Source organism: Sphaerodactylus townsendi, linkage group LG11 (assembly GCF_021028975.2).
Source record: "Sphaerodactylus townsendi isolate TG3544 linkage group LG11, MPM_Stown_v2.3, whole genome shotgun sequence".
Taxonomy (NCBI): Eukaryota; Metazoa; Chordata; class Lepidosauria; order Squamata; family Sphaerodactylidae; genus Sphaerodactylus; species Sphaerodactylus townsendi.
Genome location: NC_059435.1, coordinates 41,873,855 through 41,896,359, shown reverse-complemented (window position 1 = coordinate 41,896,359; position 22,505 = coordinate 41,873,855). Strand labels below are relative to the sequence as shown.

Below are 22,505 nucleotides of genomic sequence, written 5' to 3'. Positions count from 1 at the left end.
AGGTGGCATTTTCAGTTTATAGTAGGACTATGTTGCTGCCTATTACAATGCAGCAATATACGCTGCTGAAGTGGTAATCTTATACTTTGATTGCAGTCTGAGGATTACAGTGAGTCTGAAATGGCGAAAATAAAAGACGAAATTGCTGGACTACGTAATAATATCTTTCAGGATATATACCAAGAACAAGAAGAATATGTAAGTATTCAGTTATGTGAACACCTTTTTAATTGAAACTGTTATGCTGATTGAATTTTTACATTGTGTAATGTGCTGCATGCATAATTCTGAGTAAACTCAAAAGGATAAAATATATGAAGAGTTAGTCTTCTCAACTTGTAGTTTGCAGACCTCTCTGGAGTACAGAGAAATGGGTTATACATTCTATTAGATATTGAGTTCCTTTGAAAACGAATTGGTTATGTCTAAAGCTGAAGTGGAAAATAATTCTTTATCACACCTCAGCTCTTGAATGCATTGGCTTGAAAGAAACTCTGTTTTTCATGCAAAGTCTGAGTTAGGATAAAACAGTCTTGCTAACAATATAGAGTGGGAATATAAGAACAAATGAAACCTCCGGTCAGTGGAGAAGACATGGGTCCCTTATTTAGCAGGGTATTTTGCAGTGGTGAATGGGATAGATGGAGTTGTCCAGGGTGATTGAGAGACTACACTTTTATTGATTGATGCTATGTCACTTTGCCACATGTGATTATAAAGAGCAAACATAATACTGTTAATACTGTAGAGTTTGTCTCTGATTTAGGAGAAGCTTAATCACCTGGTGCACAGATGGTTCCCTGAGCTGCCACTCCTTCATCCAGAAGCAGGAATTCTGAAGTATATGGTAAGTTACTTTTGTTCCTAGTGAGAAAGGATCAAGGCAACTGCTGTTTCAGGTTATTTTGGGAGTTTAAAATAAAGTTGGAGCATCATACTGTAATCCTGCCATGGCCAGTGTTTTGGGCAGGAAGGGAGTAGTTGCTGTGATTTTTCTCTTTGCTCTGCTGTTCCATCCTGGCCAGATTGCCAGGTGCCAAACTTGCTTGCTATTGCATCTCAAATATGTGCTCTTGTGTCATCAACCTCCTTCTTTTCTACTGCTCTTTTTCCCAAACTGTCTTGTGTGATAACTTTGGTCATTCCTAAAACTTGAGCAGTAGTTCTGTTGCTGGTCATCTGTTTCACTCTTGGTTTTGCTGTAAAAGGAGAGCATAAAGAAATAAATATGGTTGCTGTACATAACAATTTTGGCATTAAATTTAATGTATTTATTTTATGTGTTTTATGTATTTATTTATTTCCCTCAGATAATTATACAATGTCTACAGTATATTCAATTGCTACATAAATATAGATTATATCATTAAAACTTTAAAGCAATAGATTAACAATTCCTCAGGTGGCAATATTGATTCCCTCTGGGGATGTTAATTCCTCCACTGATGGGAAATAAGAGGAAGGAGGCCAAAGTACCGTGTTCCCCGAAAATAAGGCAGTGTCTTATATTAATTTTTGCTCCCAAAGATGTGCTATGTCTTATTTTCAGGGGATGTCTTATTTTTCTGTGTTCTGTTCGTTAGGCATGCTTCCAAACAAAAACTTTGCTACATCTTACTTTCGGGGGATGCCTTATATTTCGCACTTCAGCAAAACCTCTACTACGTCTTATTTTCCGGGGATGTCTTATATTCAAAGAAACAGGGTATATGAGAGGTTCTTACAGTTCTTAAAACTGCCTCAACTGTAGGCCTGGTGGAACACTGTATTTTGCAGACTCTGCGGAATTTCATCCAATCTCGCAGGGTCCTATTCTCCGGCAGAGCTTTCCGTTCGGTTGAGCTAATTGGACCTCTTTCAGGCCAGGGATTGCAGCAAATCACTGTTTGCTGATCAAAGTGCTCTTCAGGGTACATAACAGGGAGAAAAGCCTTCAGGTAGAGATAGAAAAAGTGCAGAGAAGGTCAATGAGGATGATTGAAGGATTGGAGCACCTTCCTTATGAGGAGATGCTGCAGCGTTTGGGACTCTTTAGTTTGGAGAGGAGACGTCTGAGGGGGGATATGATTGAAGTCTATAACATTATGCATGGGGTAGAAAATGTTGACATAGAGAAACGTTTCTCTCTTTCTCACAATACTAGAACCAGGGGGCATTCATTGAAAATGCTGTGGGGAAGAATTAGGACTAATAAAAGGACACACTTCTTCACGCAACGTGTGATTGGTGTTTGGAATATGCTGCCACAGGAGGTGGTGATGGCCACTAACCTGGATAGCTTTAAAAAGGGCTTGGACAGATTTACGGAGGAGAAGTCGATCTATGGCTACCAATCTTGATCCTCCTTGATCTCTGATTGCAAATGCCTTAGCAGACCAGGTGCTTGGGAGCAGCAGCAGCGGAAGGCCATTGCTTTCACATCCTGCATGTGAGCTCCCAATGGCACCTGGTGGGCCACTGCGAGTAGCAGAATGCTGGACTAGATGGACTCTGGTCTGATCCAGCAGGCTAGTTCTTATGTTCTTATGTTCTTAGGTACAATGGCCCCAGATTGTTTAGGGCTTTAAAGATAAGCATCTTGAACCTAATTTGCTACTCCACCCAGAGCCAATACAGCTGGCAGAGCACTGATTGGTTATGTGCTCTTCATGGGATCCCAGTCAGGACTTGTGCTTCTGCATTTTGCACCAGGTGGAGTTTCTGCCGTAGATGCAGGGCAAGCCCTGTGTAGAGTGATTTAGAGTAATCCAATCTAGAAGTGTACTGTTGAATGGATCACTGTGGCCAGGTCAGTTTGGGACAGTTAGAGCACCAATAATCTCACCTGGCGGAGATGGTAAAAGGTCAGCAAGCCACCTGTGTGACTTGTGCCTCCAACATCAAGGAGGCATCAAGACTCTTGACAGAAGTTGCCGCTGACAGTTGCATTCCATCAGGAGTTGGTAGTTGCCCACCCCCAGCCATCTGCTCCTCACCTCCCCAGCCACAAAACCTCTGTATTTGTGTGATTTAACTTCTCTTTTTGCCATCCCACCAGGTCAAGTTGTTGTTTAGCCAGTAAAAAGCTTTTAGGGTTGGGATGCAGGATTTTCTGGAAGACGAGTGCCAGTATGAATCGTAGAAGTCCTTATCATACTAAGAGTTTCATGTTTTGCTCATTCTTTGGCATGCTGTCACTTTAGCTAACAAAATATTGGTAGAACAGTAACCTTTAAAGTTAGATGGCAGAGACTGACAAAGGGGAAATGTTCTATCTTAAAACAGTCATAATTCTTTTTGGCATAAAAGGTGAGTAATTTAAGAATGATGCAGTTACATTCTGTGGCACCACATTGGCATGTGTGCAGTGTCAGCATTTATGTAATAACAGCTATGTATAATCTGTGTTCTCTAGAACTCAAAAGGCCTTCTCACAGTCAGTTTGGAGCGTGATCTTTTAGATGCTGAACCAATGAAGGAACTAAGCACAAAACACTCTCTAGTTTGCTCTGAGTTTCAAGGGCAGAAAGTCCTCCTAAAGGTACAGTTCCTAATTTTTTCAAACAGTTGTTAAAAGCAAGCCACTCATTGAATTCATTTATTTATTTAAAATGTTTCTATTTCACTTTGCCACAGTTCTTACAAAATGTAAACACACACAACTATAAACACTATTCCACACAGGAATTGAAATCCATCACACTGAGACTGCTGCATTGTCACTATGTTACATAGGTGTGTTAAAATTTTTTAACTTGTACCTTTTACAGAAGGAGGAGGGTGTAGGAGTTCTCCATACCATATGTGTTAGGCTGTTCCAAAGTGTTGGTGCAGTGGCTGAAAAGAAGCGGCCAACGACTGTAGCTGAACAGACCTTCCGAATGGAGGGGACATCATAAGTGAGCCAGCATGGTGTAGTGGTTAAGAGCAGGTGGATTCTAATCTGGAGAACTAGGTTTGATTCCCCACTCCTCCACCTGAGTGGCGGAGGCTTATCTGGTGGACCAGATGTGTTTCTGCACTCCTGCATTCCTGCTGGATGACCTGGGGCTAGTCACAGTTCTTTAGAACTCTTTCAGCCCCACCAACTCACAAGTTGTCTGTTGTGGGGAGAGGAAGGGAAAGGATTGTGTATGCCACCTTGAGTCTCCTTACAGGAGAGGAGGGTGGGATATAAATTTTAATGGTGACAATAAGTCACAAAAAATCCCAAAAGGCAACGTAATACTTTTGCTTCCAGACTGCTCTCTGACAGCGGAGCATCTGGGACCTGAATATGGACGCAAGTCTAAGAACATGGTAGCAAGTTATTTCATACAATGTTCCCAAGACCTGTGTTTTTGATATTTGTGTGTGGAGGTGAGAGTGGGGCATAATTTAGTATTCTAATTCATGCCCAAAATTATGTCTTTTTTTCAGGGTTATGTTGTAGATATTAATACAGAAACAGGAGTGATTAAAAGAGCAGCGGAGTATCACAAAGCCTGGAGAGAATTAAAGGAGGAATCTGGTTTAATGCATCTCATGTTCCTGTTCTTAGGCAGGGCAAGTTGTGAACTTATTGCACATATTTTGTTGTTGTTGTTGTTGCATTTACAATATATTACTGTCTGTATATGTATTACATTGGTTATAGGCACTGTTAAAGGCAAATATATGTATTGTGGCATAAACGTTCATGGTCTGGGCACCATCCAATGGCATAGGCTCCAGTCTGAAATTTTGTCATGTATGCCAGTGACAAAAGCAAATACTGTTTAAGGTACAACAAGACATCTGTAATCTCTCCAACTGACTACTGTGGTTAGTCGTCTAAACTGTTTGTAGAAACTCTGCAGTATTTTAACCTCTGTTCAATTTTTCCCCTTCCATGTTTCATTGTGAAGTATGAGCCATTGGCATATATAATGGTCCCATATTATGCTGGAGCAAGTCTGGGTGCATTGCAGAGAAGCATTCCTTTAACTCCAGACGTAAGTAATATATAATAGTATTACTTGAAATAGCAGCTGTATGTTTGCCCCCATCCCACCCAATCAGTGGCCATGTGCTGTTTCCTTAGTTGAGGTAAGCAGGGAGTCCAGGAGTTGTTCAAAATCAGGAGTGTTTTTATGAACTTTCTGTGGGTGCTTACACAGTGTGTAACAGACTTCCCTCTGTGATACACCTCTGAAGATGCCAGCCACAGATGCAGGTGAAACGTTAGGAACAAGATCTACCAGACCAAGGCCACACAGCCCGGAAAACCCACAACAACCAGTTGAATCTGGCCATGAAAGCCTTTGACATGCATCTTGGGCTGTTTTCAAGCACTCTTCCACCTTCCGATGATACTGGTGAGAGTATGAGTTTTCTTGTAACTGGCAACTCAACAGGATTGAGTTGTTCCTCCTTTGCTGCTGTTATTTCTTGGAGACTAAGCTTCTCATATGCTTCAGAATGTTTAGGGCCTGCTGTTGCTGAAAACTTCAATTGTCTTGATCTGAAGATTGATCTAAATTGCAAAATATAAAAAGCCATTTGGTTAATGTGATGTTGGTAACTCCAAATAGTAAGGAGGTGTAATGGATCGATTTATCTCTTAATTTTTAATGAACTGTTTAAGTCTTCCTATAGACCTGTTTACGAATGTTGCCCTAAAGATTAGGGTAATATTCTGGAATCTCTAGAAGATCATGTTAATCTCTCTGCTTTTTTGTCCATCGTTGTAATTAGGAGATCTTGAAAGTAATGAAAGGAGTAGCCAGAGGTCTGCATACGTTACATTCAGCAAATGTGGTACATGGCTCGCTGCATGAAAGCAATGTGTTTGCTGTAAACCGGGAGCAAGGAATTGTTGGAGACTTCGATTTCAGCAAAACAGTGGTAAAGAAACCAAGTGTTGAATATAACTAAGCAGTGTAGTACTTCCATTTGGAGGAGGAACCATGGCTCTATGGTAAAACATCTACTCTAAATGCAAGAAGTCACAAATCCATTTTTAGTTAAGGGAAATCAGGTAGTAGGTCCTGGAAAAGAATTTTTCTCAGCCTGAGATCCTTGAAAGCCACTGTACAACATAATTTGAAATACTGAGCTAGCTGGTCCAGTGGTCTGATGGCATATTGCTACTCCATAAGCTCATGACCATAATTTCTTAAATTGTTTTATTTTATTTTTCTACAGTATCTGGATTTCATTTTTCTGCCTTTACAAGGGCTTCCAAGGCTGCTAACTATTTAAAACACACACAATAAAATACTTTAAAATCATTTAAATGACGACCCCCCCCTTTCAAAACATGCATCATTAAAACAAGCAGTTAAAATACATTCAAAACATAAAAATATCAGTTACCGTGTTGGTTAGGAATGGGGGGAAGGTCCAGATAGATAACATGATCACTGGTATTAAAAACCTCTGACAGGTGAAGGAGACACAACAGAGTCGCCTTCCCTCTGTCCATCTTCTGCTGTAGGTCATCCACAGTCATATAACCAGGCCTGAAAACAGATTGCAAGAGCTGAAAACCAGAGATCCCCAACCTTTTTGAGCTTGTGGGCACAAATGGAATTCCAACATGGCTCATTGGGGACAGCAACAAAATGGCTGCTGCAGAAGGCGGACCCAACCACAAAAGGATTGTCACAGCAACTTCAGTAGTATTGTATAAGATCCTTGTGATGTGGTGGCAGCTGCTGCAAAGGCAACATTTTTTTGAAAAATCTGCTCAGTCAGTCAGAAACTTTGCTTGGAAAAAGCTGTACCTGGGCCCATTTGCTTCCTAAAAACACTTGGCAGGTGCCAAAAAAAAGACAAATAGGACCCCTGACCTAAACAGTTTGCCTCATGCAAGAAAGCTTGGGGTTGTCCTGCCACCACCTGTTCAATCACCTTGCTCAGAAGTGGAGCATACCAGAGAGCATACCATTGCACTTGGACTGTGTTCTTTCAGAAAATCAAACTTGAGAGGAGGGAGTGCACAGAGGCAAGGAAAACTTGGAAGCATGGATAGTTAGAGGATAACATTGTATGGAGGCTTCCCAAAACATTGCAATGGCTTGAAATAGAACAAAGAAAAAACATCCATATAGAAGGGACCAGTGTATTCTGTTCAAAATACAGAGTATCTAAAGAGGTTGTATAAGCTGGCTGTTTGGGGTTTTCCTGGCTGTATGGCCATGGTTTGGTAGTTTTTGCGTTTATAGCTAGCATCATCAGAGGCATGTCACAGTGAAATCTGTTTCTCTCTAGCTGTGACATACTTCTGAAGATGCCAGCCATAGATGCAAGCAAAACATTAGGAACAAAAACTACCAGACCATAACCACAAAGCCTGGAAAATGCACAACAGCCAGTTGATTCTGACCATGAAAGCCTTTGCCAGTTGTGTAAGTTTCATATGTGTTCATGTTGTTCTTCTGGAATGAAAGTGTTACCAGGCTGGTAACAGAGAGAAAGGCGAGTGTTTTTCCCCCATAGTAAACACAGGCTGCATCTGTGCCTTGATGAGGTAGCTTGACTTTCTGATGTCTGGTCTGGGCTAGTAAAAGTCATAGAGATCAGGAGAGGTTCCAGAACATTCTAATTGTTGTATTCTAATATGTAGCATTTTATTTTAGGATCAGCGTGTTTCAGTGAATTATGTGCTAACAAATGGTTTGAGTTTAACTTCTCCTGAAATAAAAAGTGGAAAGCCACCATCTCCAGCTTCAGATATGTATGCTTATGGCTGTTTACTTTACTGGGTATGTAATTTTCCTTTATTATAAATGCATTTCTGTTACCTACAAATTACTTAAATGAACAGTAACTTGATTCACTCAAGAAGATAAAATGAGACAGTATTCAACATTGCCTAAACTGCTCTCTTGTTGTCTTATCGCATATTGTTCAAAATGCCAGCTTGAAATCTGTTCAGGTGTCAGGAGAATAAACTGGAACAATAATTGGATTTCATGCAAGTACAATATTTAGTTGGCTGTTAATACAACAAAGAGTTCATTGTGAACAACAAAATTTACCTAGAAACATCCACCAGACATTTTCATGGTGCCTACCTTGCTGTTCTTCTTATCCAGATTTTGATTGAAGGGGTTCCATCTTTGCCGCCTGAGCAGGGGAGACAGAGTTTGAGGGCCCCCAAGAAAATGCCAGACAATTGTTTAGTGGAATGGGAACTGGCCATGACTTTTAAATTGATTTATTGGCAGAAGAAGCAGAGGCACAGCATAGGGGATAGATCTGGTTACTGTGCAGCATCCTTGCTCCCCACCCCCCGCCCCAGTGACAACCTTCTCCCAGGCCCAAGTGCTGGGGGGAACCAGGGGCAGCAAGACCATGGGAGTCATTTGGGTGCTGGCCTCTGAATGAATCTCCTCTTTCTGCTTGGGTGTGCGAACCCACTAGCAGCTCCCTTCTGGGCATGCAGCATCAAGGCTCGCCACACTCCCAAGGCCTCTTATGGGGGCACCCAATAATGGGGAGGATCGGGAGGCAGGCTCCTCGTCCCTGAAATGGAAGATGGAGACTTGAGAGGCCTCATAGGCCTATAGGCTTAATAGCAGTCTCCCATCACCACCTTTTGAAACCTCTAGGTAGGGTTGGAAGTAAGATAGAATAGTGCCTCCTAATCCCAATTTTGATAGGCAGCCCAGACAGACATGAAGCTTGGTGATATCAAAAGCTGTTTCATCAGCCACGCTCTATATCTCCTGAACATTTGAAACTGCAATGACAGCTCTCTTTGTCCTGCAGCAACACGTTGAACTCTGCCCTTGTCATTGTTGAATTGCATCTTGTTAACATCTGTCCAATTTCCAGTGTGTTCAGATCTCATTGAATTGCATCATAGTCTTCCAGGTGCTCTCTACTCCCAGTTTGGCATCATCTGCATATTTAATGTCTAGTCCTTCAGTTCCCTCATCCAGGTCATTTATAAAAATAATGAAAAGTACTGGGCCCAGAACTGAGCCCCGTGACACCCTTGTGGACACCTCTTTCCAGTCAGTTGAAATGCTATTGACAACTACTCTTTGGATGCTGTTCTCCAACCAGTTCCCAAACCACCTAGCTACCTTAAGCTTCTAGTCTGTAGTGCTTCAACTGACCTGTCAGAATAGTTTCATGACACTCTAGGTAGGATTGGGTTATTAGTGGAGGACTTTATTGTCTCCCTACTCTATTTTTTCTTTTTTCTTTTTTTCAAATCCCAGAACTGATGGTTGGGCCATTGAGAGAGACTTACAAGATGCTTACAAGATGCACTCAGCCACCTTTTGAAGTTGAAAACGTTATTTACATAAATAGGAATGTCCGAGTGAATGAATATTTCACAACTCTTCTGTAAATTGTATCTCACAAACAAATGTTGACTTGTATAGAATTGATGCTACTAATTTGGTATGATAACAGCTAGCACAAATCAACATGGAATAATTACATTTAATGAATTTTAGCTGTTTTTAAACTGAGCCTATAGACCAGACTTGCATGTTGTATGAACTAACTCTTATCCATTTTTTAAAATTGCAGTTGTTTGTTGGGAACCTGGAGTTAAAAAGAAACAGTGATGGAACTCCCCAGATGGATGAGAATAATCTGGTAAGTGAATTCTGTTAGCAAAATGAAGGTTTTTTTGGGATACATGTAGAAATTGGCTCAAGGTTTTCATAAATCTATGGGTGGGAGAAGGCAGGTGCAGCTACTATTGGCACACAACAGAAGAGTCCAACTTTTTTGCTACTGTAGCATTAAAAATGAAAATCTATATTTTAATTTTTCCAGCTTAAAATTTATTTAAATCACTGTGAGGAGGACAATGTAATGCAAAAATAAGACTGGGTTGGGGTGTTGTGTGGTTTCCGGGCTGTATGACTGTGTTCTAGTAGCATTTTCTCCTGACGTTTTGCCTGCATCTGGGTTATTTGGTTCCCTGGTTGAAAGAAGATGAAATTTAACTGAATTTTTTTTTGTCAGGGCTCTCATCATATTGCATATTTAAATAGCAAAATATTCTGTCTCAGTTCAAAGTTTTTGGGACAGATTCAGCAACTGCCAAGCTTGTAATGATATTCATCTGAAATAGTCTATTGGGCCCCTAGATTATTCAGCATTTTTTACTTTGGAATTCTTCACCTGTGCAAAATGATGCTGCAGTATTGCCTTGTGGGAGCACTCCTGTTTGATGCCTGTTCTTCAAATAGCCACTCATATTGAAAGGTGATGAGGGTCAGCCTCTGCCCTCTGGAAGCTGTTAGTTGGGGGAGGATTAATACAAGGGTGGTGGGTTTAATACAATTAAGGTTGCCCTGTATGTTTTGTAGATATCCAGAAAGATAACTGCTAAATTGTAGTATGTTTCAGTGTATTTGGAGTTGTAAGTAATCTTCTGATTGTGAAAATGGCAGTTTAGGAAAGAAAAACATACTTGCAAATGGTTTCATGTCAGTTCAAAGTCTGAGGAGCGCTCCCCCCACCCCACCAAACTAGACCTGATGGTGTCCTTGTAGGTGCCATGAGGATTCTCCAGCCGTTTTAAACTGATTTCAAAATGCTACAAGGTCCCAATCCTGAGTGGGCCCACCATGTGGCACTCTGGGTTCCTCCCTGTTTCTTTTCCAGTGCTTGGGGGAGGGGAATTCAGCACTTGACATGGTGAGGGGGATGAACTTTTTTAATATCAATGCCTTCATCAGTAGTATGTACTAGAGTAACTTTAGGATCCACATGGTTAAATGCAGTATGTGGGCTTACTTGATTTCATAATGTACTGTGTTACCTATTGGATTTCCCCTCTTCTTTTAAGGACGATAAGATTAGATCTCTGCTTTTGGCTCTCCTCTGCTGTGACAATCGAATGACCTCCGAGCAGGTCCTGCAGGATGACTGTTTCCTGCTGCCTTCCTCAAGCCCAGTTCCACCAGATGAACCAGAAGTTGAACCAGCTGAATGTGGAAGTGGAGGAGAGAGTGCAGATACTGGAATAGGATCTGGTGACTTGCTGGGTAGTGAGCCAGAACCTTCTTCAGAGACTGCAGCGCTAGATATTGACTAGTGTTAGGATACTAAGTCAAATGTGGCCAGCTTAACCAGATTTTTGGAGAGAAATTATTCTCTATTTTGGAACACTGAAACAAAAAGTACAACCACCTCTGTCTTATTGACAGAATGTACTTGAACTGCAGTTGTCTTAAGAGTTGTATATATACATTTGTTTCCTACTTTGGACTTGGCACTTACATTTTAAAACAGATTTAGAATGTTCTTGTTTAGGTTATGTCCAAGCTGGAGTTATGGCTCCAATTCCGGTTTTGCTGCTGTCAACTATTTCTTTCACTTGTTTCCCACATTATATTCTTGTTTTTACAGCAAGCAATTTCTCCAAATTCTTTGAAAGTTCCATTAGAGTTAGTTTGCTCAGGAAGAAGCTACAGCTCAGCTTATGCCACTCTGGTTGATAAATCCTTCTAAAAGACTTCCTCACGTTGTGTTTTTTCAGGGTTGCCAGTGTGTTACCTGATTAGCCAAATCTGAAATACTGTTCTGAAATATAAACCCTGAGAATACTGGCAAAAGAAAACATCAAAATCCAGAAGAGTGCTTTGTGGCAAGTTGGGCTTACATTTTGACCTTTGTGACTGAAATGCTGAATAAATTTTTTGCCCAAAAACCACAGGCAAAATGTTCAATCTTTTATCAGCCTGAGGGGTGTTCACACTCATTAGGCAGTGGTTTGAATGAAACCTTGAAGCAAGTCTATGTGATTACACCATTTAGCCATTAGGTGGTGCACTTGACTTAAAACTCATGAGTATAACTGCTAGCAGCAACCTTATGGTCAGGATTGTGTGCTGCAGCTTGTAACACTGATTCAAGTACGTCATTGCCATGAAAAAAATGTATGATGTGTGACTTTTATATTGGGAAGGGACTATTTCTAAGTTGATAAAACAGATTATGTTGTTCCAGGTGCAAACTATAGAACTCTGCCATATTTCATGGATAAATGTTTACTTTTCTCTAACTGTTCTTGGTTGTCTGTTCCCTTTTCTTTTCTGTAAGAAGACTACAGAATTTTATTTTAGATGTTTATATGTCTAATAAATAATAGCAGTGCAAAACATGTTCAGAAGTTTTGTAATTGTATTGTCGAAGGCTTCCACGGCCGGAATCACTGGGGTGCTGTGTGGTTTCCGGGCTGTATGGCCGTGTTGTAGCAGCATTCTCTCCTGACGTTTCGCCTGGATCTGTGGCTGGCATCTTCAGATCCTCTGAAGATGCCAGCCACAGATGCAGGCGATAACGTCAGGAGAGAATGCTGCTACAACACGGCCATACAGCCCGGAAACCACACAGCACCCCAGTTTTGTAATTGTTTTGATCAGCATTCTAATTAGTAATCAGGTTATTAAAAATACAAATCACATAACAGTTCTAAAAATATGTTCTTACCAGACGATTACTAACCCATTCACAAATATTGAAGAATTTAATTTTAGATTTGTAGTTCAGAAAAATCTCTGACAAATTGTGATAAACTAAGCAAAATAGCCTTAGCCTTAGCTATTCTGTATGCCCCAGACATTAGTTGTTAGCCTTCAAAGAGGGTATCTCCTTGCTTTGCTTAACAAAAGCAGAATCCTCATTTCCTGCTTGTACCAGCAAAGGACGACTATTATCTCCGTATGAATCTATTTTATTTTGTCTCATCTCTGCACCCTTCATCTGTTCTGGTGAGGTAACAAATATCCCCATCTTTAAGGAAAACTGTCAGAGCACTATATAAGGAATGAAATGCACATACTGTCAGTGATGCCGTCTCTTCCTGTAGGCACAATGAGAGATCATTGGGTGGTGGAAAACTGAGAGATGAGCACAGCATCCTTTCTTTTAAATTTTGCAGGACTTTTTATGCCATCACCTGATTAGCCAAATGTTGGGATAGTTGTACCTTGCAATGGGATATATGGTTTCTAACTGATTGGCTTTGGACTTCTGCTGTGCAAAGCTACTGTTAGTTATTCTACCTAAGAGCCAATTCAGTTTTGTGAACCTGAGGTCATACCTTTATGTCCAAGTATTTGTTGTCGAAAGCTTCAAGTGGAGGAGACATGGGAAAAGCAGAATTCATATCTTGTTTAAGGAAGTATAACTTATGATGATGCAGGTGAATATAACTTGGTGGTTGACCAGTGCAGTCCTAATCAGAGTTCCATCCTTGCATATCCATTGAAGTTAGGCTTACAAGGGTATCTCTCCTTAAGAAGTGTCCCAATTATACCTTTGCACCATTCAAAGCTGAACTGGTAAACAAATGAACAATAGTTTGATTCATGCAAGAAGATAAAATGAGACAAGAGTTTGATAGGGACACTGGTGAACTCCTTATCTTCACTGATACTGAAAACGGGAGAAAGACAGGCTTTTCTGGATTTCAGGTTTCTTAACAGATTAATGAGGTATGGAATTTTAAAAATGGAAACCTTGAGAACAGTATTGGATCCTGCCTGTATCTTTGCTTGTAATTTATGGAAGCAAAGGAGTGCTTAATAAGTGTTGGGGTGCTGTCTCAGGGCAAAAGTGGCACTCACTAACAGCCCTTGTAAAACAGTGTACAAGAATTCTCTGCAAGAAACAAGTTTATGGCAGGAGTGATTGCTGCGGGAAGTATTCCTTGGAAGTAGAATGCACGAAAGCTGCTGGTTCAAGTAAATAAAATAGAGTTCTGTTTCAAGGATACTTGCAAGATTTTCAGAAATTTTAGCTTTTTAAAAAAAACGATGAAAACAGATGGCTGGAATATTTTAATAGTAAATTATATAGCCATATGCTTACTGCATGTTTGTAGAATTGATCAATTTTCAATATGATATGTAGATGGGTCAGCAATATTTTGCACTGAGTAAAATTATCTTGGCTAACTTAATTTGACATGCTTTGTGGTGGGAGAAGGCTTTTTGAAAAACAAGCCAGATTCTTAGTGACCCTCTCTGCATTTGCCTCGAGACTCCAGTTTTTACATGAAATTGGGATCCAGTTTCTACAAGGGAATCAGTGAAGCAACCAACTTAAATAGGTATATGATCTACCTATGGAATATCTCCAGAGTGTTTCTGGTGAATGTATGAGGTTAGTACAGTTCCCTTTCAGTTAAGCTTCTAAGCATATGCTAATACAAATCTGTTACATAAACTTAATTCCCTGGAGGATTAGCAGTAGACACATGCAAAAATACCTTGATAACCAACAGTAGCAAGGCATTCACAGAATGCCAGGAGAAATATAGTACTTTTTCTATCACCAGAACTTTCCTGGTTACTTGGCAGCTTGTTACTTCCACTCTAGTTATGCAGCATATTACATGTATATAACCTCTGCAGATTTCAGCATGTGCTAAATTCCATCCAGCAAACCGTAAATCTAGTGTTATAAAACTGCTGTGAGTAAATGTTGGGGAATTGAAAACACTAGAATTTTGAGGGACCTCTGCATGTTGAGTCCCAAGTGCTACATGCAAAAGGTTAGATCCTGCGCATCTGCTTCACCCAGTAGAGCATCTTTTATGTAGTGGAAGGATCCTTTCTCTGACACAAGAACAGGGAAAGGCTCTTTCCATTGGTGGAAAACACTCCACTACTGGAACTGATCAAAAGGATTCAACTCGGCACCTACATCTCACAAATATTTGAATGCTTTCTTGTTTTTGTTTTGTCAATTTTCCTTTCACTAATGCCCCATAAAAATATTTTGTACATCATGCTTATTACACCAGATTTGATCAAGGGATACACATTTTTATAAGTAGGAGGGAAAAGTGGGACTATCTAATATCCTGCTACCTACCTGTAAGCTTTACCAGTGAAAAGATGAGCCGGGGAATGGAGAAACTTGGCTTCTCTGAGTCATGATGACAGCTATAATTATTGGAAGGCAAACAAGAACCTTAAAAGCAGATGCTGCAGCGTGTCCAAAAACATTCTGTTTAGGGGCTGAAAAATGCTTAAAGTTCCTAAGATTTATTATCTCCTCCAAGAAATCCAGATAATTGTCTCTCAGGACTATTCCTCTCCCCACCCTCACCCCCTTCCAAGCCCATTCTGACAGGCCTGGATCTTTATTCTCACTGTCTCTAATAGTTTTCTCACTTAAGTAAAATGCAAATTTGCTAGGACACTAATGTAATTGTAACTTTTGTTTACTGTTGGCCTTAGAGCCACACAAACCCAGAGGAACAGAGTTTTCTGGGGAGATCATCTGGCAATGAAGCTAAGCAAAAGAACATAAGCCTGCTGGAATATACTAACTAGTCCCTCCAGTTTAATAAACTGCTTCAATCAAAGGCTAACAAACATGGTGCACTTCTCCGATTTCTCCTCTCAGCACTGGTATCCAGAGATTTACAGACTATGAATGTAGATGTTCCCTCTACTCTCTATGACTGGTAGCCATTGATGAATTCATGAATTTGCCCAAACCCCTTTTAAAGCTATCTATACTTGTAGCCATCACTGCCTCCTTTCACAGTGACTCCCATAGTTTAATTACGTATCAAGTAAAGCAGAATTTGCTTTTGACTGCCCTGAATCTACTTTTTCAACCATTTCATTGGGTGCCTGGATCCCTCTAAAGATCCCTCTATCTACTTTTTCCATCCCATGCATAATTTTATAAAATTATCATGTCTCCCCTTAAACGGTCTTTTCAAGACTGGAAAGACTGACTGATCAGATTTAACCCCATAATCAACTGGAATGTTCCCCTCCCAAGAGTCTGGGTAGTTATTCAAACAAAGAGGTAAGCAAGTGAAGGAAACCTGAATTTGATGAGCAAGTTCGGTTCACAGTCAAAATACAAGCTGAAAAGGAGTTGGAATGATGACAGTGGCTCTTGATTATATAGCGACCAGCAAAAGACTGTTCAAATGAGAATGAATAAAGTTGTCTAATTTGGGCTCATTTGACTATATTTCATACAGACCCTCAAATTTGCCTCTGGAGTTAATACAATGAGTACCAAATGATTTTTATGATGATCAGGACTTAACATTATGTCTTGAGGCATTCTTACTCTCTCCTGCCTTTTTTGTCTAGGAAAATGTTGGAAAACATGAAAGCTTGCACATTATGTGTCATTGTTTGGTCCTAATAAAAATGATTGTTGGGAGCGCAACATTTAAAAAAAAGCAAAGGTTTTGTTTGTTGTGTTACAAGAGAAACAGAGAAAGAACAGGTGAAATTAGAAGCAAGCCACTTGATTGGTACAAAATGAGCACCATGAGGAGGAGATGAGACCAGAAGGGACTTTATGGCAAGAAGGAAGCTAGAAGATACAGTCTAAGATCACCAGAATTTTGCAGGCAACGCAATAGCATTGTGCTTGTGTGGACCATGACTAGCTCTAAACATGTAGAATAGTTGCAGAGTTGTGTCATGCGTGATTGGGCCTTTTCATTCATCTCTGTTTCACCTTATCTACACTTGAGTATAGTAATGGTGGTTCCTACATAACTAAAATTCACTCATGTAAAGTGGATTGTTCCTGCATATTTTTCTGTGTTACCTATTTTGTCTTGCAAGTACTCTCCAGACCAACTCCCAGACCAGGGCTGCTCAAAACTTTCTGAACTTGACAGACCAGGTGAACTGTCAAGTCATAAGAGACTAATGCCAACAAAATGGAGGCTGAAGGTTTTTTCCCCTATCAAGTGTTACTCTACTGTAGTTGAATGTAACTGTGGACCAGTGCATCTTACTACTATTCTTTATCATGTTTAGTAACTGCTTTTGAATGGAGTTTGGTTAATGTTGGCTTCAGGTAGAGAATGAACAGCAGGAACTTGGCTTCAAGGAAAGCATAAGCAACGGGCGGGGGAGGGGGTGGGGGGGCGGAAGATGAGATTGAATTTCTGAGAAATATACTTTGTCTCTCTTTGGGAGTTTGATGCAAACAAAAATTGAAAGATGAAAAATCTGCTATCAGGGAAAAGCAGACCTGCTTCCAAGTGGATTCCCTAAAAATGGGTCATGTGCATGCTCTCAAGGTATAGATTGGTAAAGCTGCTGACACTTTTAATCTTGTAAGCATTTCCCACTTCTGTTAAGGGTTTTTTATTTTAGTGTCCTTTGAGAGGAAATGTACAATTCCCGAATGCATATACACTTTAGACAAGTATCAGAATTTATGCTAATACACTTCACATTAACACAAGCTTATTTTAGGCCTCTTCTGCACATATGCACTTTCAATCCACTTTCAGTGTACTTTGCAGCTGTGTATAATAGCTATATCCACTTGAAAACAATAGCGAAAGTGGATTGAAAGTGCATTATTCTGCATGTGCGGAAGGTGCCTTATAGGGATGTTATAAGAATGCAATTTTGATAATCAAACTAAGGGGATATCACTCTACCCCACTCAGTTCACCCTATACACATGGCTGCCATTTTGTGTAAACAAGGCAATATGCATATTTTTCCTCCTTCGGTATGTTAAAACCTCAAAATCTGGGTATCCAATCTGTAGTACTGATACTGTGAAATATGTATGTTCCCCTATTCGCACAAAATTGCAGCTAGCTCAGTCTTCCTTAATGCACAGTTGGAGTGCTAAAACTGTAGTGGCTAAACCTATGTATTTATTTAGAATATTCATATGCCAATTTTCTCCTGGAAAAAAGGACTCAATGTGGCTGAAAAATGTAAAGCCACAATGTTAAAACAGTATAATAGTTCAAAGTCCAAATGCATCATATCACTATTATTACAAAACTCCAACTGCTATGCAATCACAATTCAAATACATACTTTAAATAAATACATAGCAGCTCAAAAGCTTGTTTCATCCATTACAATTGATCTTGTGGGCAAAATACTGTATCAACAATCTGCCAGGCAAGGTAGTGATAACTTCTCTTTTCTCAGTCCCAAGTAGCAAGCCTTTATATCATGGGGAACAGAGCTCTGCAGGTAGAGTTAGGAGCTGGTGATTTGTGGACAAGGTGTTAAGTGTTTTAGTTGACAATGAACTTATTAATAGATCAGGTGTATACATTACCTATTGCACCATGCTGTATTGGATTTTTTGTCAAATTTGGTCTGAAAAGTCATAAGTTATTATCTTATTCCCATATTAGATGTTCGTCCTTGACTTCTGGTACTTTGTGCACTTATTGGTCCTTCCCAATACCCTTCTGAGTTTAGAATTAGCTTGTCAGTTGCCCCTGAAGGCCATATTTGGAAGAAAGACTTCAAACGCTACCCTACATATAGAGTTTCTTCTTGGCCCAAGCCATCATCTTATCATATACCATAAAGACAAGCTGGAGCAGGTGCTATTGACTTGATTTTTAGTAAACCAGTGTGTAGACTTGGTCTTCAGTCGGGCACTGATTCTGTGTGTGTACTCATGTAAAGATAAGCATAAAATGCTCTATTATACACTGAATAATATAGGTACAAATAAATACTGGCATATAAAATATCAGTATGACAAAAAGTAGGATTGTCTGGCAGCAGGACCCATTCTGGGCTTGCAGGCATTATTCATGTCATACATGCCATACAGCTGCATCAGCCCAGTAAGGACACAGCCAAAACAGGCAAGATGGGAGGGAGCAACCCAGGCGGCAGCAGCACCTGAGAAGGCACCATGGCACTTCCTGGTTGGGTGGAGGGAAGATGCCAGGTCTGGAAGGGGTTGGAAGGGAGGGTCTGTATTAGGCCATGGAAGATGGAGTATTGCTGTCTGGGCAGTGTGGAAGAGGCAACCCTCATTCCCTCTCCAACTTGTTACTTTGCAGGTCCTCCATTCATTGTAAGGAAGGTCACAATGGGACAAGGGAAGTGTGGTCTCAATTAAAACCTGGAACTTCATACTAAAATGGTTGATGTCAAGTTGGTTTTCCTTGTTGCTTGATATAACAGTGTTCATCCTAGCAGTGTTCACAGGTCATGACTCAGTTTCTCCTTCAGAATGTGCAGCATCTTAGTTTGCTTCTCCTTTGGTGTCATTCCATTTTCCATCACTTTCCCATCAAGACGTGGCCACATTCAAAGAACTCAAGTTCATGCTTTACTGGTATTCACCAAGGCTGTGTGTGTTCCCTCTGCCAGGTTTCAAGCACATAGATGATTCTAGATTTTGAAGATTGTCTCAAGGTTGTTCCTGGACTTTTTAGTCAGCCCCTGAGTTGCTCTGACTCATACTCCACAGCCCCTTTCTATGCATAGAGATGAGAGCTTTTGTTTCCTTTATCCTACTAATTCTACATCAGGGTATGCTGTCTGAGGACATTTTGTTCTTCTCTGACTGAAGCGCAATGCTAGCATTTCCCTGCAGCTAGCAACGTGACCACTGTACCTTATTGTGCAATGAATCACTATATAGTGAGCTATGACGAAAGCTTAAAATTGACCAGGAAGGAAGAACACAACATTTCAGTTTGTTTAGAAAAACCATCAAAAATGTATATTACAACAAAGGCCCAGCTTGATCATAGTCCTGCTGTGAAGCGGGTTTAGGGACTTGGAATGCAGGATAATGAAGCAGAGGTAAGACAACAAAGAGTAGGAATGGGATCTGGGCTAGAAGTTGATCTCTCCTTCAAAAAAACCCCCTTCTATGATGTATTAATTGGTCTGATCACAGGAGGTTGTGTGGGAGATGTCTTGCTACTCCTTTTTCCAAATCTCTTCCTGGCTCTCTCCTTGCTGATTTAATGCTGCTGAGCAGTGTTCTTTTGGTCCTGACCTGGCCTCTCCTCCTTCCTCCTTCCTCCTATCTCCCTCTTCGGTCTTTGTGTTTCCTCAGTCTCCAACTCTGCTTCTTCCAGCATTTCAAATGTCAGTCTTTCCTTGCCTTGGAAAGGTATACTTGCTGTACTTTAGTTCCTTTTCTGGATCAGGGATGGTGGGAAAGCCGTTCTCACTACAGGAAATAGACGGAGCTAGTGGAAGGAGCAAACAGCTCCCCTCAAAAGCCATTTCTGCTGGCAAAAATGGTATGGGAGGGAAGCATGAATCCTCTCCCAGTGTTTGGAGCCATGTGGGGCAATTAAGACATGTTTAAGGGTTAGTCTCTGCACTAACGTTTAACTACAGGTTGCGTCAGGCTTCCATGTCTCAATATGTGTCAAACAATGTATATCTTGGACCTTAGAAATGCTCTACAGTAAGGAAAATGACACAAGTGAACAGACTTTACACGTGCCACTTTCTAATACAATTCATAGCAATCAGCGTTTAGGTTATGGAAGCTTTATGGATTATTAATCAACATGTCGAGTATAAGCAATGTTAAGTTTCAGTAATGCAAATGAGATTCCTTATGCTGGCTCTTTGTTGGTCTCTTCCCCGGGAGAGCCAGCTGCTGCTTCTGCAGGTAGGCAGGATACACCGAGTTCAGCGGCAGCCCCAATGCAAAGAGGAAAGGAGAGCCGTTTTGGCAAGGTGCTGGGCGGGCGTCTACTGCCATCATGGCTGGGAGATGTTTGCTGCCCCCTCCATGCGCTCTTCAGTGGTCCATGGGTGGCAGGTGGACAGATGCGCAACTTGCCTGTGGGCATTGACATATAGTACAAAATGGTGCCTGGGGTTTTGTCTGGGGGCTGGGCATGGGGAGGGAGAGGGGGAGGGGGTGAGTGGCCGGAATGACCCGCACATGACCCAGGCAAATGGTGCCTGGGGCGTCTGCCCCCTCTGCCCCCCTAGATACACTATTGGGAGTGCTTTTCTCTCTCTGTGTTGGGAGGAATATTTACACTTCTTATGTTTTCATAAGCTGCACTGCACTAAAGTGTGTGTGTGTGCATATGTGTTGATGACAGCCTATCTGTAGCTAGTATGCTTGAAGATTTGCAACTTGCTAGTTGTCATAGAAGGCATGAGTTTCAATGACTGTGGTTGTAACAACAAAGTTGACAATATTTGCCTCCTCAGTTCAGCTTGATGGCCGTATAAGTTCTTGACTCTGTCTAGTGGTCATTGTGCCACCTGTTCATCCTCCTATATTAACCTTATTTTTATCTTTTGGTTTTGGTTCGAATGTGTATAATCTTTCTTATGTTCCTACAGCTTTTTGATGTCCTTGGTAATTGCAATTCTAAAATAAAATCCACTTTGTGTGCTCTTCAGTGATTTGAGCACCACATATCATGCACCTGACTGTTACATTCTTTGATACTGTTTAGCTGATGAAGCAAATGAGACAGGCTGAATCCAGATTAAAACTCTTTAAACGTTTCTTTCATATTTTCTGCTGCTAGTTTTATCTGCAGTCAAACAATCAATCCCCTGCCCCCGGCCTCTGGAAATTTGTCTCATTTGACTTCCCACAGAAATTAAGAGTATTTTCTTGATGCCATGACTGTGTACTAGAGGACAGCTTTTAGCCAGCAGGTTTGCATTAATATACCCTCTTGACTCCACAGATGCACCTGTGAGGGATTATTGCTCAGAAGGAAAAGTCAGTAGCTCTTCTGTTGAAGATTTAATTTGCAAAATCCAGTTGGAGTTATATATACGTCTTTGTTGTTCAGAAGCTAAACATTTGAACACCTCTAAAACAATCAGAGATTTAGTACTCTATCATGTCAACAATTTCAGTAACACTTCCAGCATACTACTTACTCAGTTGTTTTTTCCCCAGATTCCGAATAGCTGCACATTCTCAGCATGTGAGAAAGCATGAAGTGAATGTATATTGGTTTTTTAAATGGTTTATCTTTTGAAAAGGAAAAGCTTCCCTCCACCCACATGGAGGAATTTACAGGATTCTTTAAGGGTGATTCCTGACCTGCTTCCTGGAGCAGTGAGAGATGCAGGATTCCTGGACAGAGGTGGAGGTGTGGAAACAGGAGTGTGCTCTAATGGCTAGAATTTCCCACAGTACGACAGAACTGGATGGAAAATGGGGGCTTTCAGACCAAGAGTTTTTGAACTTCTAGCAGTTGTGCCAGAGATATCAAATATCTGAAGCGCTCCAGAATGACAAGATGATATAATACCAGCTGGTTTTCTGTTGAGGTACTTGCAGCCCATTGCTGCTTGGTGTTCAGCTTCATCTTGCCTGCTCCATCACTGCCAGGATTTCCCTCGTTTTTGATCCCTCACCTCACCTCTCCTGTCTTGTCCATCTGTTGTCAATTTTGAATTCATACAACTGGAGTCTGGGTGGTTTCTGTACAGTACTTAGCAACAAAGTAGTGCTAAATTAAATGGGGAACAATATGTACAGACTTCTTTGTATGGTCTGTTCTGATGGCAGTGGCTAGTGGCTTGTCATGACCTTGAGGAGAAACCACACATATAAAGTGTGCTCTTCTGGTTGAACCAAAGCCTAATTCTGGGATTTCTGCATACATAATAGTATGCAGTATAAAATTATTCAGCTAGCCTCAACCAGGGCCAGAACATTTTCTGTTCTGGCCCCAGCCTGGTGGAACTTCCGGTCAGGGGAGACTTGGGCCCTGCAGAACTTAGTTCAGTTCTGCAGGGCAAGATAGAGATGTTCTGCTAGGCCAGGGGTAGGGAACCTTTAACACTCAAAGA

At 40.9% G+C, this 22,505-nt stretch overlaps 1 protein-coding gene across 4 annotated transcripts in view; it reads left to right on the top strand.

The window, feature by feature from the left end:
* STK31 (serine/threonine kinase 31) overlaps window positions 1-12,082 on the top strand; it is a 38,623-nt gene extending 26,541 nt beyond the window's left edge. For all 4 annotated transcript variants that reach the window (XM_048511446.1, XM_048511447.1, XM_048511444.1 and 1 more), the window contains 9 exons: window positions 97-198; window positions 767-847; window positions 3,395-3,520; window positions 4,399-4,524; window positions 4,866-4,952; window positions 5,695-5,844; window positions 7,581-7,706; window positions 9,493-9,561; window positions 10,766-12,082. In XM_048511446.1, coding sequence (XP_048367403.1) covers window positions 97-198; window positions 767-847; window positions 3,395-3,520; window positions 4,399-4,524; window positions 4,866-4,952; window positions 5,695-5,844; window positions 7,581-7,706; window positions 9,493-9,561; window positions 10,766-11,014 — 1,116 coding nt within the window. In that variant the 3' untranslated portion in view covers window positions 11,015-12,082. The remainder of the gene's footprint in view (window positions 1-96; window positions 199-766; window positions 848-3,394; window positions 3,521-4,398; window positions 4,525-4,865; window positions 4,953-5,694; window positions 5,845-7,580; window positions 7,707-9,492; window positions 9,562-10,765) is intronic.
* The last annotated feature ends 10,423 nt before the right edge of the window (window positions 12,083-22,505 follow it).